The sequence below is a fragment of the Phascolarctos cinereus genome, unplaced genomic scaffold (genome assembly GCF_003287225.1).
Source record: "Phascolarctos cinereus isolate Bilbo 61053 unplaced genomic scaffold, phaCin_HiC Scaffold_4;HRSCAF=312, whole genome shotgun sequence".
Taxonomy (NCBI): Eukaryota; Metazoa; Chordata; class Mammalia; order Diprotodontia; family Phascolarctidae; genus Phascolarctos; species Phascolarctos cinereus.
In genome coordinates, this window is record NW_027555847.1 from 684,043,442 (window position 1) to 684,059,772 (window position 16,331).

General features: G+C 46.7%; 1 protein-coding gene across 1 annotated transcript in view; it reads left to right on the plus strand.

Annotated features, from left to right (window-relative positions):
- The window catches only part of ARHGEF18 (Rho/Rac guanine nucleotide exchange factor 18), a 101,931-nt gene extending 86,090 nt beyond the window's left edge, over positions 1-15,841 (plus strand). Inside the window, 13 exon segments of the mRNA XM_078154247.1 lie at positions 1,238-1,416; positions 2,640-2,731; positions 4,157-4,348; positions 5,395-5,538; positions 6,269-6,393; positions 7,441-7,497; positions 10,039-10,086; positions 10,275-10,330; positions 10,332-10,675; positions 10,678-10,739; positions 11,960-12,284; positions 13,704-13,826; positions 13,930-15,841. Of these exon segments, the coding sequence (XP_078010373.1) occupies positions 1,238-1,416; positions 2,640-2,731; positions 4,157-4,348; positions 5,395-5,538; positions 6,269-6,393; positions 7,441-7,497; positions 10,039-10,086; positions 10,275-10,330; positions 10,332-10,675; positions 10,678-10,739; positions 11,960-12,284; positions 13,704-13,826; positions 13,930-14,093 (1,911 nt within the window). The 3' untranslated portion in view covers positions 14,094-15,841.
- The last annotated feature ends 490 nt before the right edge of the window (positions 15,842-16,331 follow it).

Here is a 16,331-nt window from a genome sequence, read left to right on the forward strand (position 1 = left end):
TTGTCCAATTGGCTTGTATTAGTGAGGCCCAGTTGAGAATAGATAACAAATTTGTAGTGGACCCAGTCAACACAGGGGCAAGTTTTGAGTGGCAGCAGAACAAGAGGGCAAGCAAAGGTTTTGAGAGTAAAGGCTGGTGTGTAGTTGAACTGGTTAACCACTGTGTCAGAACTCTTAAGGACTGGAAGCCACATTAAATATGGTTTAAGTGGAGGAAGGCAGAAGAGACTTTAATCGGGGAAGAGAATTTCGGCCTTAAGGATTGTGGAGGTCACAGGGATATTGGTAAGAGCTAACATGTTTCCATCTGTGTGGGTCACCGAGGTATAAAAGGATGCAGGTCAGAGGAATGGGAGTGGAGGCTAGGCTTTTCATAAGGATATCAGTAGGTATATTGAAGTCCCTGAGTGTGAGGGCAAGAGTTGGGGTGGAGAGAAGACGGAGCCAGACACTGGACTCCTTAAGAAAAGAAAAATAAACTGGAGCATGGTAAGGGATGGCAACAAGGATCTGAACGGGGTGGAGAATGAGGGGTGGAGACAGACGGAGTGAATCTCAGAGGAGGAAAGGTGGCTGCTAAATTTAGCCAGCAGAGGGTAGGCCTAGGTCTGTAAGTGGGATTGAGGAGCAGAGTATTCCTACTTCTTGGGCCGTGCACAAAGTAACAAGTAGGTGTTGATAAATGTTCAACTTATTAACTTGGTAAGCATTTGGTGGATGGAATTGAACCTGATGCTTCCAAGTGATCAGAGGGGCTTGAGCAGAGGCTGCTGGCTTTGGTGGTGAGGTTCAGGGGAGTCAGGAGCACAGCTGCCTGATGGGAGGGCTCTGAGGATGAGCTTTCCTACAGACTGCTTGCCCAGGGTCAGCAGTGAAGGAGCAAGGAAACAGAGGCAGCTTGAGCGGGCGGCCAAACACAGACAGCTAAAAACTGGTCCCAGTGGTTTTGAACACTTCTTGGACGACAGCGTGACATGGTGTTAACCAGTGAAAATGTCCCCGTTCCCATGACGTCAACCTTCATTGCTCTGCCATCTCCTTGTCTGCACCAAGCCGGGGACATTTTTTTCTGTGAACTATTAGGTTTCTTTCTTGTGTTGAAAATGAACAGGGTCACCTTCCCCCTTGAAGTAAGCTGCTGCTGCTGCTGCTGGTAGGGAGAAGGAATATTCAGTTGTGTGAGAAGGTGAAGGCAAAAAAACTATACCTCTCCCCCCCATCTGGTTTTGTTTTTCAGGACTCAAAGCCACCTGTTATTTCATTACAAAAGCTAATTGTGAGGGAGGTAGCAAATGAGGAAAAAGCAATGTTTCTGATCAGTGCCTCGCTGCAAGGACCAGAAATGTATGAAATTTATACCTGCTCCAAAGAAGAGAGAAATTCATGGATGACCCAGATTCGCAGAGCTGTGGAAAGGTAAATAAAACTTTGGAAGGGTTTTCTTTCCCATTTGTGCATTTGCTCCCTTCAGAGTGAGTATTTTACCTTCATGGCCAAAAGAAAGTTAACTGTCTTTTAGTTCTTGTAGCACCACCTAGAGATTGTTTCACGAAAAGCTAAAGAGCCGATGTGGGTTCTGTAGTGCAGTGAGGAGAGTTAGTTTTCTGCCCTCTTCCACCCCTTTGTGAGGGGCTAGCCTGGGGGAGGGGGAGGGATTCCCTTGTCTCAGAAGAGCAGATCGCACTGTCCCCCATCAGTTTGAGAAGAGCTGAGCAGTCTGTGTTTGACAATAGTTAAGCCTTTGAGATCCTAAAAAGGCTTCCTATTTTTCCAGCCAGATTGTAGAGCCTGTGCATTCATTGCTAGTTTTACCTACATAAAAGTCCAGAGGCCTGGGCATCGATGGATTCCAGATTTCCATATTCTAGATGGAGTGTTCTTCATGACAGCAACAAGTTGTTTGCAAACTTGATTTCCCTTTAAACTCATGTGTCTCCTTGCCTTGTGTCTTTCCACCACTGCACTTCCTGTCCACTTTTACTCAGGGGCCCTTTCAGTCCTGTTATGTCGGCCCTGGCTTTTAGCTAGCTCTGGGCAGGCAAGCCTACTTTGTGTCCTAGAAAAACCTTGCTTCCTTAGAGCACTTTCTGAGTCCTATTCCCTCTTTCTGGAATGCTTTTCCTTTTCTCTCTGCCAAATAGTTTCACCATTCTGTTAGAAACTCACCGCTTCTAGGAAGGCTTCCTAGGCTAATCGGTCCACATTTTCTCATTCCAGCAGTCCATCAGGGTTGCATGTGATTGAGGCTAAGTGTTGATATCCCTAGCACAGAGCCTTCAGATAAATGTTCACTGACTTTTCTTTCTGTTGAGGGTGCTCTTGTGTACTTTGTGCTCTCCCCTTCTTAAGCTGTGAGCTCTCTGATGTTGAAGGTTGTGTATATGCTTTCCTTTTCAACTCATGCTTTGTGCAGATGGAGTCCTCCACAGATATCTGCTGGTTTGTTTCTTCCAGCTCCCTCTGTCTTTTTTTCCTAAGCTAGTGATGAACAAACAGGTTTCATTCAGTTAAAAAACTTCTTAGCACCTGTCTCTGTTAGATGCCTCAGAAGAGCAGTGTCCCTTTTTAAGAAACCAGAGAATGATCCAGAGAAAAACACAAAGACAAGTCACAGCAGTGTCCCTCCCTTCTTCCCTCAGTTGCCCCGATGGGGAGGAAGAGCCGTTCAGTGAGGCCGAAGAAGAGAGAAAAATGGCTGAAGCCCGAGCTGTAAAATTAAAAGAATTCCAAGGTAAAGGGGCTGGGAGCAGATTCTACCAGGAGAGTCTGAACTGGGAGGGAGGCAGCTCTCACCCATGACAGCTGCTGTCAGCCGAAAACCATTGGGGGGGAGGGGGCAGTGCTATGCTTGTAGATCTAGACATTGCCTTGTTTTACCCTTGACCTAAGCTCTCGAAATCATTTGTGAATCAGTCATAAGTTTGTGGGTTTCGAGCTGGAAGAGACCTTAGAAGACATCTAGTCCAGGCCCCTCATTTTATGGATGAGGAAACTGAGTCATGGAGAAGTGAAGAGGCACAGGAAGTCTGTGGCAGAGGTCACTTTGAACCTAAATCTTCCGACTCTAAATCCAGTGCTGTCTAGAGTTGCCAACGGCTTGTGGTTTGGTTTCAATCCGGTATGTGAGGGGGGAAAAATGGAAATGATTGTCCTTTCCCAGGATCCTCCTCAGGCATCTTGTTGGGCAGGCAAGGAGAAAGAGGAGGGTTAGAGAAGCCAGGAATCAGAAGGGACAGGTGGAGGTCAGCTGAGAGCAGAGGTGGACCCTTTGTAGCACCAAATGATCCACACTGACCAGGCCAGTGTCCTTGGGCTGTGAGCGGCCTCTCTGGAGCTGGGCGTCTTCTGCAGCGAGCTGGGGGAGCGGGCCCTGATCGAGGTGGAAGGGCCGTGCTCTGGGCGCCGTAGTGGGGTCATCCTGGGGACCGGCCAGCAGAGCACATCAGGTGGGGGACGTCGGGAGGGCGCCGCGCATGGGCTGAATCCACAGCTCCTGAACGCCTCCCAGCTAGGACGGCGTTGATAATACAGCTCGTTGGATATAGCCGTTTCTGCTTCATTGTCATCTGAAGGGATTCTTGAGATCTGTGTACTGCCCAGGGACCCTTTGCCTCTTGGGGAGGCGGCTCAGTGCAGTGTAAGGAGACAGAGTCAGGGGCCTGGGTTTGAGTCCAGCTTCAGATAGTTCAGTTACTCTGCCTCTAACCCCAGGCATGATAACACTTGGCAGAGTTATTGTGAATGGAGTGCTCTGTAAATCCTGCAGCAAGCTATAAGCATGCAAGTGGTTCTCACCGACCTAAATCGCAAGTGGGCTCTTTGGGCCTTCACCGTTATATGCTGTTCTCAGAGATGGATCTTTGACTGGCCTGTGGTAGCTCAGGTAATAGAACTGGACACAAGCTAAACTTTTGGAGCATCCTAAAGACTTTAAAAGAAGTGATGCTTTTTAAAATTTAAGGTATTCCAGCTCAGTCTCATGATTGTGTCTGAAACATTTCTTGTCAGGAAAATCCAGTCCAGTCTAGGTGACTTTAATAGTGGCGCTTAATCATTTTGGCCCCAAAGACCAGCAGCAATGAGAGGTTTCTGTTGTATAAATCATAAATCGACGTGGAAGAGACTGACACCCTTTTAACTGTACTCCTTTTCTTAGAGCGTTTAAGCAAGAAAGATGAGCTGATTGCTCAAAGTCTCAATGAGAAACAGCAGATTTATTTGGAAATGTCTGAGATTAACAGCTTCGAAGATCTTCCTCCTGGTTCGCAGTCCAGATTCTTTTTCCGAGGGGGAGAACCCTCAGAGAACCTGCAAGGCGATATGATTCTGAAGTCGGCAATATCTGAAGGTAGGTAGCAAAAGACCTTCCAGATGGTGGCCAGGGACACTCATGATTATGAAAACATTCCTTAGAGCCATAGGATGTAGTGGTTGGCAAGGACTCATTGACCACCCAGTCCAACCCCTTCATTTTAGATTGGGGGGGATGCAAATTGGGGTTAAGTGACTTGCCCAGGGTCACACAGCTAGTAAGTGTCAAGTGTTTGGTCTGAGGCCAGATGTGAACTCGGGTCCTCCTGACTTCGGGCCAATACTCTCTATCCACTGCACCACCTAGCTGCCCCCCAACCCCTTCATTTTACAGAAGGTGAAACTGAGGTACAGAGAAAGGGTCGGTGACTCACCTGAGGCACATATCTATGAGTATGTGGTTCTAGATCCAGAATATTGTAGACTGATACGCCAGGCTGCACGCATTGACTCATCCCACATTCATTGACCACCACTGTATGTATGAAGCCCTGAGTTAAGGAGTGGAAGAGACCCACCTGGTCTGTCCTAGTGATAAACCAGGGCACAGTGCTGGACCTTGGGCATGCTTTCACACGTGTGTTCGTGGAGGAAGCTGCTATCTGTTTCTCCTTGGTGATTCTGAATGCACATTGCAGAAAATGAAACTTTCTTGCATTGATAGACCAAACCTCTCGCTTGTTGGCGCTGTGTTGAAGGCACATCCCTGGATCAGATTTCATTGTAGAGTATTTTGCTTTTGTCTCTTTCATGGACACAACCTTGGCCTGCCATCTCACCAGTGTGTACTCTTAAGGGCTGGGCCAGAAAGCGTGGCTTGATTCAGTGCGAATCTGTCAACACTGCTCTGAACACAGCTCAGCATATGGACCTTAGTGATAGTTAGTGGTCATCTTCAAAGGGAAACATATGAGAGAGCCCGCAGCATATCTTTAACTTTCTGTTTAGACATTGGCATCTTGTTTGTCATGGCAGCAGTCCCTGTGTCAAAGTGGTGTGGTGTGCTGTGTTTTCTTTCCTGGTGTCTGACCGCCTTGTTATATGGCTGCAGTAATTCTGTGCTCTCTCTCTTCCTTTCTCTAGTTGAGACTATTCAGAACCTGATCTACAAACAGCTGGGGAGCGTCAGCTGTCAAGGTGACGATGGCGGCAGTGGGGATGATCCCTCGTCACCCCGGAGAGGAGAGACCTCTGGGGGCTATGACAGCAGCACAAACCCAAATAAAAGTAAGCAGCCCGATACACTGAGAGGGCGAGGGACAGCTTTTCCACCTTTTCAGATGACAAAGTTACTCTGTCTACTTGATCTTCAAACAGTGCCCCCAGTGAATACTGTCCTCCTCCCCCTCCCCCAAGCGAGTTGTCAGGGAGCCCATCTTCACTTGAACGTAATGCTTCCTGCTCCGGTCTTGGTGCATTTGGACAGCCCAGTCGACATCAGTGTCATCTTTTAGCCTAATTTGTTCTGCTGGTATTCTCCAAGCTCTTTGAGTGTGGTGTTATCTGGCTTCTTTGGAAACACTGCAAATCCGGCAGAGCTCTGCCATGCATGAGCGACCTGGAGAGACCTTTCCTTGTACCTTGTTCTGTAGACTTTCCTAGAGCTATTTCCAAAAAGATGCTCAGATCCACCCCACATTGGCTTCTCCACTCTCCTGCCTTGGCCAGTCTTGCCAGGTCTCTTCCTGGTGTTCATGCTGTTGTCTTCAGTCACAGAAGCTTCAGCCCCTGCCCCTGTACACAGAACCAGCGGATACTCGACACTAAGAACTAAACCCACCCTCTTGGGTGTCAGAATACTGCTTAATCACCGATTTTGGAACTTGAAGGTTGCTCTGATAATTGGCAAGTTTGTTTCTAATTCCAAATGCTAGTCTTTTCTGGTTCCAAAATTAAATTTGGTCTATGTGACATTCTAGTGAGATTGTCTTAGGACTTTTTTTTTTGTCTTTTTAAGATGCGAGTTTTAAGAAAAAGGTCTGCAATAGTGATGCCTGGTTTAAAGACCGGAGAAATCCTTTTACCAGCTCAGACTCGCAGCTTGGTGACCTTTCAGGAGATTCTGAAGAAGGATCACAGACAGTATGTTTTTCTTCATTCTAATTCTCTGTGTTTTAAAATTGAGTTTATAATGATGAAGCATACTATCTGCCTGCAGAGAAAGGACTAATATGCTTTGAATACAGACTGAAGCATGCTATTTTTCACTTTCTTTCTTTCATTCTTTTTCTTTTATTTAAGTCTTCTTGTACATAGTGACTAATATGGAAATATTTTATGTGATTGTGCATGTATAACCTATATCTGATTGCTTACTGTCCCTGGGGAGGGAAGAATAGAATTTGCAATTGAAAACCTAAAAAATAAATCAAAGAAAATACCAACAGCTGTCTAAAAATTGTTTTAACATGTAATGGGGGGGAGGGGGATAAAATAGATTTAAAAAAATAAAATTGAGTCCAACAGCGTGCAAATGGGGAGCAAACAGCATGCAAACTCCCCCACCAAGATCAGCGCTCGCCCCTGCTGGGAGTGAACCTACAAGCCATAGTGGAAAAAGCAGCCAGGAATGGTGGTGGTGTCATCAGAAGGGGGCTTGGCCTCACTGAGTGCCCGCAATGGAAAGAGTTAGCAGGGAAAGGCTTTAAGATGAAAGCAGACAGTCCAGAAAGCACACTGGGGGCAAGGGGACTGAATGGCAGGGGAGGTGGGGGGGTAGTTTAAGAACCAGTGAGATGTAGGAAATAGGATGGGGTAGCAGAGAGAGTTTAGTGTTCTTGGGGCTCTCCCTCAACGTCCAGACTTGTGGCTAGGGCGCCAAGCCTTGTAAAGCTGGAGGCCCGGCTGCCAGTGTGACCTTGGGCCTTGGCCTTTCTAAGCCTCGGTTCCTTAGCAATTCAGTCTAGGACTTTTTCAGTTGCCCCATGCATCTTAATTATAAACTTAAAATTATGTGATATCATTAACTATGCAATCATCTATACTATTAACTGTAAAATAATATATGCTGTACTAAATATAATTACATATTATGCATAATGTTGCATTTTTTTTAATTAACAATATGATTATATGTTGTTTTCTATGTAATAGAAACTAATTTGTATCCTTGTGTGGTTCTCCCTTCAGAACGAGGTTACCCGAGTGGATTGGAACAACAGCTCACCAGGCATGATGGAGCCTGAGGTACGCACCCGGAGCAGTCCTGTTGGCCTGAATACAGTCTTGCTGTATTCAGTTCATCGCAGCACAGAACTTACCCACATGCTTCTGTAAGGGCCAGGCCCAGCCCTTTGTGATCAGGCTCCAGGCCTGGTGAAGCTGCTGTCTCAGAGGTCACCGCCCCCTCACTGACAAATCTAGTGAAGGTTTTTTTCATCTTTAGCCTTCTTGCCTTTTCTGTAGTTTTATCACTCCTTCCTGTGAGGCTGCTTTTTGGTCGGGGTCCACCTGCATCCTGGTCTTCATTTCTGAGCTGCTGAAGTGAATATTCACATAAAAGCCTGCGCTTGGCCCTCTTTTTCTCTCTTTATACTCTCTCCTTTAAGAGTCTTTTTAATCTCAGGACTTTAACGCCTGTCTGTGCCCACAGCTTCTGTACCTTTACTTCTCTCACCCCGACCTCTCTTCTGCACTCCAGTGTTCATTTCGTCTCCTGACACAGAGGTGCAGAATGAGACGGGCATTCTGGACATAGTCAGTGTGGGGATTTGCTTTGCTTCGCTGTGTTGTCGTTCAGTTGTTTTTCAGTCGTGTCCAACTCTTCATGCCCCCATTTGGGGTTTTCTTGGCAGAGACACTGGAATGGTTTGCCATTTCTTCCTCCAGCTCGTTATATAGATGAGGAAACTGAGGCAAACAGTGTAAAATGACTTACCCAGGGTCACACAGCTAGTAAGTATCTGAGGCCAGATTTGAATTCAGGGAAATGAATCTTCCTGACTCCAGAGCCATAGCTCTTTCCACTGCACCGCCTTAGGCTGCCCCTTGCTTCACTGTTCCTGTTTATTATAAGGCTTTAGTCTTCCTTCCTTCCTTCCTTTCTTTCTAAATGTAGGGTGGGAGAGTGGGAAAGAAAAAATAAATGCTCGTTAATTTAAAAAAGAGGTTTAAAAACTGCTTGTTACGACCTCTCTACCAGGATGTACTAAACCAAACTTAAACTTCTTCCTCCTGCTGTCACTGTTTGTGTTTGGTGCGTCTGTTCACTCAGTTTCCCATTTTTGTAATCATCGTCACCTCTTGTATCTCACTTATAAAGCCTGTCAATTCCATCGCCACCGACGCACCATATTCTGCATCATCCCTCATCTGTACTTCCACTGCCATCACCCTAGTTAGTGCAAGTCCTTATTATCACCTGCCTGAGCTACTGCTTCCCACCCCCTCATCCCCCATCCTTTTTCCATATGCCAGGGACATCTTCTTAGGCCTAGATCTCCTAGCTCTGGCTGCAGTCAGCTCCAGCCCCTCTGCCCAGTAGGCAAGGCCCCCACCATTCTGTCTTCCCAGTTTAGTTTGTATTCCTTTTTTCCACACACTCTTATTTCTCATTGAAACTGGACTTGAGTCTCACCTGAAAACACGCATTTGCTCCCTCAGATCTGTGGCTCTACTTTCTTGTGCCTAGAATGCTTCCCCTCTTCCTCTCGCCTGTTGAATGCCTTTTTCCTTTAAAGCCCAAGTCAGTTGCCACCTCTTTCATGCACCTTCCCTGATTCCTTTGGTCAGTAATGGCCTCCCCATATCACCAAAGGCATTTAGACTGTAATGGGGCAGTGGATGTCTTCTCCCTCTGCTAGACTCTTTTTTTAATTATTATTAATTTATTTTGATTGATCAACAATCGCTTCCATAAGCTTTTGAATTGTAAATTTTCTCCCCCTCCCTCCCCACCTCTCTCCCCAAGAGAGAGTCCAATCTGATATAGGCTGTACATGTACATTCCTGTTAAACATATTCTCACATTAGTGATGTTGGGGTTTTTTTGTTTTTGTTGTGTTTTTTTGCTAGGCAGTGGGGTTAAGTGGCTTGCCCAGGGTCACACAGCTAGTAAGTGTTATGTGTCTGAGGCCGGATTTGAACTCAGGTCCTCCTGAATCCAGGGCCGGTGCTCTATCCACTGCGCCGCCTAGCTGCCCCCACATTAGTGATGTTGTAAGGAAGAGTTAGAACCAATAGGAGGAATCACCAGAAAGAGGAAACAAAACACAACAGAAGAAAAAAAATAGTAAATAGTATGCTTCTGTCTGCATTCCAACTCCATAGTTCTCTCTTTGGATGTGGATAGCATTTTCTATCATGAGGCTTTTGGAGATCCTTGCATTGCTGAGAAGGGTTAAGTCTGTCAAAGTTAGTCATTGCACAACATGGCTGTTACTGTATACAACGTTCTCCTGGTTCTGCTCACTTCACTCAGCATCAGTCCACCCAAGTCTTTCCAGGTTTTCTGAAGTCCACCTGCTCCTCGTTTCTTATAGCACGATAGTATTCCATTACATTCATATACTACAACTTGTTCAGCTGTTCCCCAGTTGATGGGCATTCCCTCAATTTCCAGTTCTTTTCTGCTAGACTCTTAGCTCCATAAGGAGTCACCTATCACAATGCCCTGTACACAGTAGGTACTTGATAAATGTTCATTGTTGTTTCTACTTCCCCACGTAAATACAGATTCAAGCCAGTGACGTTTTCTTCTAAAAACCTTTCTTTTCTTTTTCTTCTCAGCTTGTACAGACAACACAGACATTATCCCAGTTGCTTCTCAACCTTCAGGTAAAACACAGATATTTAGAAAATAAATCAACCACTTGTTTTTCTATAACTTGTAGTCCAAGAGAGGACATAGTTTTAAATACTTTTTTGATTTACTGGTGACAGAAACCGTGCTTTGTTGAACAGAGACACCCCTCCCCACCCCGGTCCTGATGCTCCCTGACAGTGCTTTGTGCTGGGTCTTTCAGGCAGTGATTGCTGAGCAGGACAGCTACATTGAAATGCAGATGGCCATGGTTCTGGAGAGAAAAGCAATACAGACTGCAGTCAACACGTGGAAACTTCCTGTTAGAACAGGAGAAAGAGAGGGACTTTGAGAAGCAGAGAGAAGAGCTGGCCAATGTACAGAAACTCCAGAACCAGCTTCAACAGGAACAGCAGCGCTGGGAGCGAGAGCGCAGCCGGCAGCAGAAAGAGCTGGAGCACATGGAGGCCCGGCTGCGGGAGCGAGAGAATGAGTCCCAGCAGCTGCGGGAGCAGTTGACCCAGGACAAAGAGGAGCTGGAACGGCAGCGGGAGGCCTACCAGCATGACCTGGAGAGGCTTCGTGAGTCCCAGCGAGCTGTGGAGAAGGAAAAGGAGCGGCTCGAACTTCTAAAAAATGGAAGAAACAGAATACTGTGCCTGGCTCATTACCTTCCGAAGGGGCAGAGGTGAGGCAGCCATGTTCTTTTGGAGGGCTTGGTTTTGAAAAGACCTGGGAAAGAGGGAGTTCTTTGTATTAGCCTTTGGCTGAAAATTGAGCTGTTTTTTTCTGATCAGAAACAGGACTTCTGGCTTTGGCAATGGAACTAGTTTGATAGGGGAATGTAATTAAAACTGAATCTATTGGGAAATTCCAAACTTCAAAGTCCATAGATTTTTTTAAAAGGCTGATTGCCCACATTCAGGATGGAGACACTCATTGTGAGCTTTTTTTGTTTCCCAGCTCCCCTTGTTGGCTCATGGAGCTTTGGGTGAGGGTAGTTTTTTTCATCCTTCCCATCTTCCAGTGTGTTAGCCAGTCCTCCCAGCTTTTTGTCCTATGCGTATCTGATGTGATTTTATTCAAGTCGATCAAAATGTTAAATAACACACATCCTTGGGCCATACCACTGGAAACCAGCTTCCAGCAAACTCTTTGGGCCTGGCCATTCAACCATTTCTGAATCCATCTACTTGTGTCGTCATTTGCTTTGCTATTTATGTAGTCAGACTGCAGCTGCAACATTCCCTTGCTTTATCAGTTTAGTAACCATGGAAAAGAAGGAAATAAGCTTTAGTCTGCTGTGAGTGGAGCTGCACGAATGCCAGAAGATGAGATTGCCCACCTTTCTTCCTTTCCATGAGCAGAGCAGGCTTGATGGGGATCTGCCAGACTGCTTCTTTGTGACCACACTTTGCTTTTCTAGATGTACGTTAACCATCAAATCAATGTGTTCTAGCATTTTGTCATTGGGCAGAGATGTTGGTGAAGAGATTCATTTGATAAGGTCCCTCCTGGCTCCAGAATCAGTGTGATTTCATGATTGAAATTGGGTCAAGAAAGAAGTCCTACGTGTTAAGGGAATTGGAAAATGAATCGCAGTCTTGAATTTTGTTAGAATAAAACAGTTATTGAAGTGAACCAGGGTATAACCTGAATGCCCTGAAAAACCCCAATTATTCACTTGTCCAAAATATTTGAGTGTCTAGATACCGAAGGATACAAGTCCTGGTTCCTGCCCATCATCAGGGAAGCATGGGCTCTGCCTTGAGGCAGAGTTTCCTGATGTGCTTAAACAGAAAAATGCTCAAGGAAACTTGGTGGTGGTGGTGGAGGGGGGATGGAGCAGGGCTGGCCCTGCTGGATCGAATGAGCGGAGTCAAAGCTGAATATGGTTTTCTCTTCTAGGGCCACGCCCTGAGCACCTCCTCTAGTTTCAATGGTGAAGGCCTCGAGGGGGCCGTGCAGCTAGCCAAGTCCTTAGGGAGGACCAGCACCCTGTTGTCCAGCTCTGATCACGCGGAGCGTCCAGACGTGGCTCGTCGCGACAGCACAGCGGCAGAGGGCCGCCCGGTGAAGAGCGACGTGCCCATTCAGCTTCTGAGCGCCACCAGCCAGATCCAGAAGCAAGCCTCTGTCCAGCAGCAGATCCCCACCAAGCTGGCAGTGCTTACCAAAGGCAGCAAGGAGAAGGGAGGGAAGAGCAGAGCCTCCCAGCGGTCTGACAGCTCCAGTTAGTGTCTGCACTGGTACCCCCTCTTGGGTGCTCTCAGGGAGCCCTTTGGACAGTCCAGGCAGCCTTGGGCTGGGTCGGGCTCCCCTGTTGGTGACCCCCTCTGATGACTAATGCCTAGTACCTCTTTCCACACCAGACCTGAGAGTCCTGGTACAAGGCACATTGGCCACTTTCCTGGGGCAGAGGAGAAGTAGCAGGGAGAGGGGTTGAAAGTCATTGCTATTGATGAATACAATTCATCAGGAACCTTGATCAGTAATAAATTGAAGCGCTCATTCTTTGAAAAGAAAGCGGAACCTATGGAACCCAGTGAGCCTCCTGAAGTCACCTATTTAGAGACGTCTTTTTTCTCTGTCTCGGTCATTAAAAAGCAGGGGGAGTAGGGACGTCTCAAATGAGCTGCCCTAAGTCTTGGGGTGAGGGCTGGGTTGGAAGCCAGCCCTAAAAGGCTTTTACAGTTGCAAAAATAGAAGCACAAGCTGTATTTGCTGCTGAGAAGACAATTCAAGGCTGTCATCTCTGCCATTGAGAGACAACAGCAAAGCCACAAAGCTGGCCACTTTCTGAAAACATCTTCTTAAAAGTCCTTTTTAGCCATGCTCCAGATGTGTGGTCTTGGGGAGCCTTGCAGCGTGGCCCACAGAGAGAGAGTGACGCCTCTCAGCTGCTGGGGTGTGGTTCAGTCTTGAGTAATTGTGGTTGGGCGGCTGCAGTGCTTTATTGCATGGCTCCCCAAAACAGACCTGGCTGCAGTTATGGCAAAGAACAGAAGACTGCTCACAGATGAAAAAGCGCAAAGGTTGTACTGAATTTGCCCCGAGTCAGAAGCCAGGTAGCTCTTTAGCTTCTGATGCAGGAGCTGAGAAATGAGACACAATGAGGAGGGAAGCCCTGGTTCTTCTTCCTGCCTTGTTTGGGCATCGCACTGCCCGGGTCCTAAGGCTTCTGTCTCCCTATTGGAGATTTTCATAAGGTAGAGTGTTAGCAAACAGTGCCATTTGTGATAAGGAAAGTGAGGGCGGGGATGCTGCCCCACGTGGATCAGGTGTATAAGGTCTAGAACAACCACCTGTGCTTGTTCCAACACAAAACTCTTCAGTGATTGGCGATGGACCAGGGGGTCTACAAATGTTATTCTTTGTCTTCATGTGAATTTGAGATGGAGACTTAGATTCAAGAGAGGCTTCTGAGAGGTTAGGTGCCTCTTGGCTTTGCCTGGGGCCGTGCGACAATGTCTCTGGTCTGCTTGTGTGTCAACAGAGGTGGAAGAAATGAAAACCCCCATTGTTTCCCATTGTCTTCTGAAGGGTTCCTGTCTAGAGACTGGCAGCCCTTCATAGATCCCTAGACTTGGGAGTAGGGAGGGTGGGGACAATCTAAAAGACAGTCATTGGAAATCCCTCTCCTTTTTTTCAGCCTCCTTTGACCTAAAACAGCAGCTGATGATCAACAAGTTTATGGGCAAAGAAGAAAACACTATAAAAACCCACCAGGCCCCGAGTCCTGTCCTGACAAGCCAGAGTGTTATCGTACCTCCGGGTAAGGCCTTGGGCAGGGAGGGGCTGACGGATGTTTTGTGGGGAATCTGCTAGAATGGGATGTGACTGTTGACTTGGGGTCGCCTGGATCTTGTGTTTTTCAGAGGCATGTTTCCCAGCAGACATCCCGCCATCGGAGATCTCTCCTCTCGGCCCAGGAAATGCATTCAGGCCAAACAGCACTCCCATCCTCTCCCCCCCAGCCCACCTACCCACGCGACACCCCTCTGAAGACGAAGCCAATAAGGAAGATGTGATCTTTTTCTGAACTTCTGTAGTCTAGGGTGCACCCGAGGCCATCCTCTGGGAAAGGATCTCCATGGAGACAACAGAGCAACAGAGCCCCAGTGCTGGCTGGCATCTCCCGTCATCTCCACAGGGACATCTGCTTCAGATGAAGCCAGGTTTTCAGTGTTCACCGGGAGCTCCAGAGGGCTCATTGTGACAGCATTGGCACTCGTTTTTCTGTTTTTCAGGCATAACCACTATGGACTTGAACATGGCCTGGGCGTATCAATTCCAAATCTATGGATGGGTTGCCATCCACCATAACATGCTCTTTTTGGTGAATTTACAGTGATTCTTGGTTAAGTTTTTAATCTCTTTTTTAGAAAAAGTTTCAATTGGAAGTTGAACCATAAATGAACTAAGGATCTGTTCTAAATAATAGGACACCATTTGGGTAAGAGAAATCTATTTTCAATCTGTTTTTACAGAGCTGTGGCCAGTAGTTGCAGTTTCAGAAAGCAGCTAGGTGACAAGCCAGCAAACCAGCTATCCTAGGGTCCTGGGCTTCTCTGTGCTATGCATGAGCTGGAAGGGTGGACCTAGAGCTGGAGTGTATTGGGCCCTTAAAGCTATTAACGTGGTTTCAAGGCCCCAGAGGCGAACTTAGGGAATATATCCGTTCTGGGGGAGGTGATCCTAGCAGCCCACCTTCTTGGCTGTCCCAGGTTGGCAGCAGTCAGTACTGTCCGTCTTCAGAAAAGGCGCCTTAAGCTCGTCTCCACTTCTGAGGCTTTGCTGGGTGTGATACAGATTCCCAAAGCAAATCATGTTGGTTCATAGTGAACCCAGGATTGGGATGTTTTCCTGATCATTGATGAAGATGCTAAATCTAAAAAAATTTAGCAAAATTGAGAGTGCAATAAGTTACTGTCTTCTGGAATCCTTTGTCTTCTAGATTGTTACAGTGGATGCCCTACTAGCGGGGGCCTTTCTTATCACACAGGCAGAATGTTGAAGTGCTGGTGTCTCCACCAATCGGCAGCTGGCCGGAAGGCAGCAGCATATCGAGAATGAAGGGAATGTGGGCCCATGTAACGAAATGGAGTTTTTGTTGGCAAACTGTTGGGTTATTACTTTAAAACCTCCTCATTCTGAAATTGACATGGTGAAGAAAATGAACTTGGTTGTCGAGGGGGCAGCGCGTGGTTATGGCAGCTTGGTGCATGGTTCCATGTGTAGGCCCAGGCCTTGCGGGGGCTCACAGCTCCTCTGATTATCATGGACCCCACCCAAGGTTAACGTGTTTCTCTAAAGCAGATGAGTTCTCTTGGGGTTTGCCTGGGGCAGCCAGGCTTAGTGTTGTACGTGGATGTATAGAAGCCGCGGGCCCTGAATGGTCACACAGAGCCTTCAAGGAAGTCAAGTCATTTTCACAGAGCAGTCTGGGAAAACGCCCTGCTCGCAGGCCAGGAAGCTGCTTAGTGACAGCAGCCTGTTCTCCTATGTGTACCCCAGTCTCCCCATCGCCCTGAAAAGCAGAGTGTGTCAGTTCTACGTTGGGCTGATTGCCCTCAGGAAGTGACCAAGCTGGTTCCTGAAATGGGGACAAACACATTTTTTAAAAAAGTATTCGTCTTAGAATATTGTCATAGAGATTGAGTGTTTAGTAACTGTTGAACAAAGTGGTGGTAAGCGAAGAAACATTTTGTGTTGATTTTCAGTGGTTAAGGAGCCAAGTCTGTTGGTTCAGTTAGAGTTGCATGTAACCAATAAATCTGGAATGATGTACATATCTCTCATCTGTCCAGTAATTAGAAAAGAGGGTGGCAAATTATTTGAAGTTTCCTGTAGAAAGAATCATCTGCAGTAGTCAGATACCAGAAAAAAACAGGGTTAGTGACAAGCACAAAACAGATTCTATTGGAAAAAGCGATCTACAGTAAAATTTTGTTGGTGTAAAGTTTCCCCCTCTTTTCTCCCCTCTGTATGAAGGTAGTTTCATAGTTTTAGAACTGGAAGTAAGCAGGGAAGTCATCTAGCCCAATAATATCACCAATGAGGAAACTGAGACCAACACTGGGAATAAATAGCAGTCTATATTCAAACCTGTCGGACATTTGGGAAAAAAATACCCTTAAAATCATAATAGTAGGGAGGTGGCTAGACGTAATTTCTCACCACTTCCATCCACAATCGTGTTCCAACTTTGGCCAAACTCTGGACTTTCATGCCTTGTGCTATTATTAACACATGCTGACAGAGAAGTCGCCCCAAACAC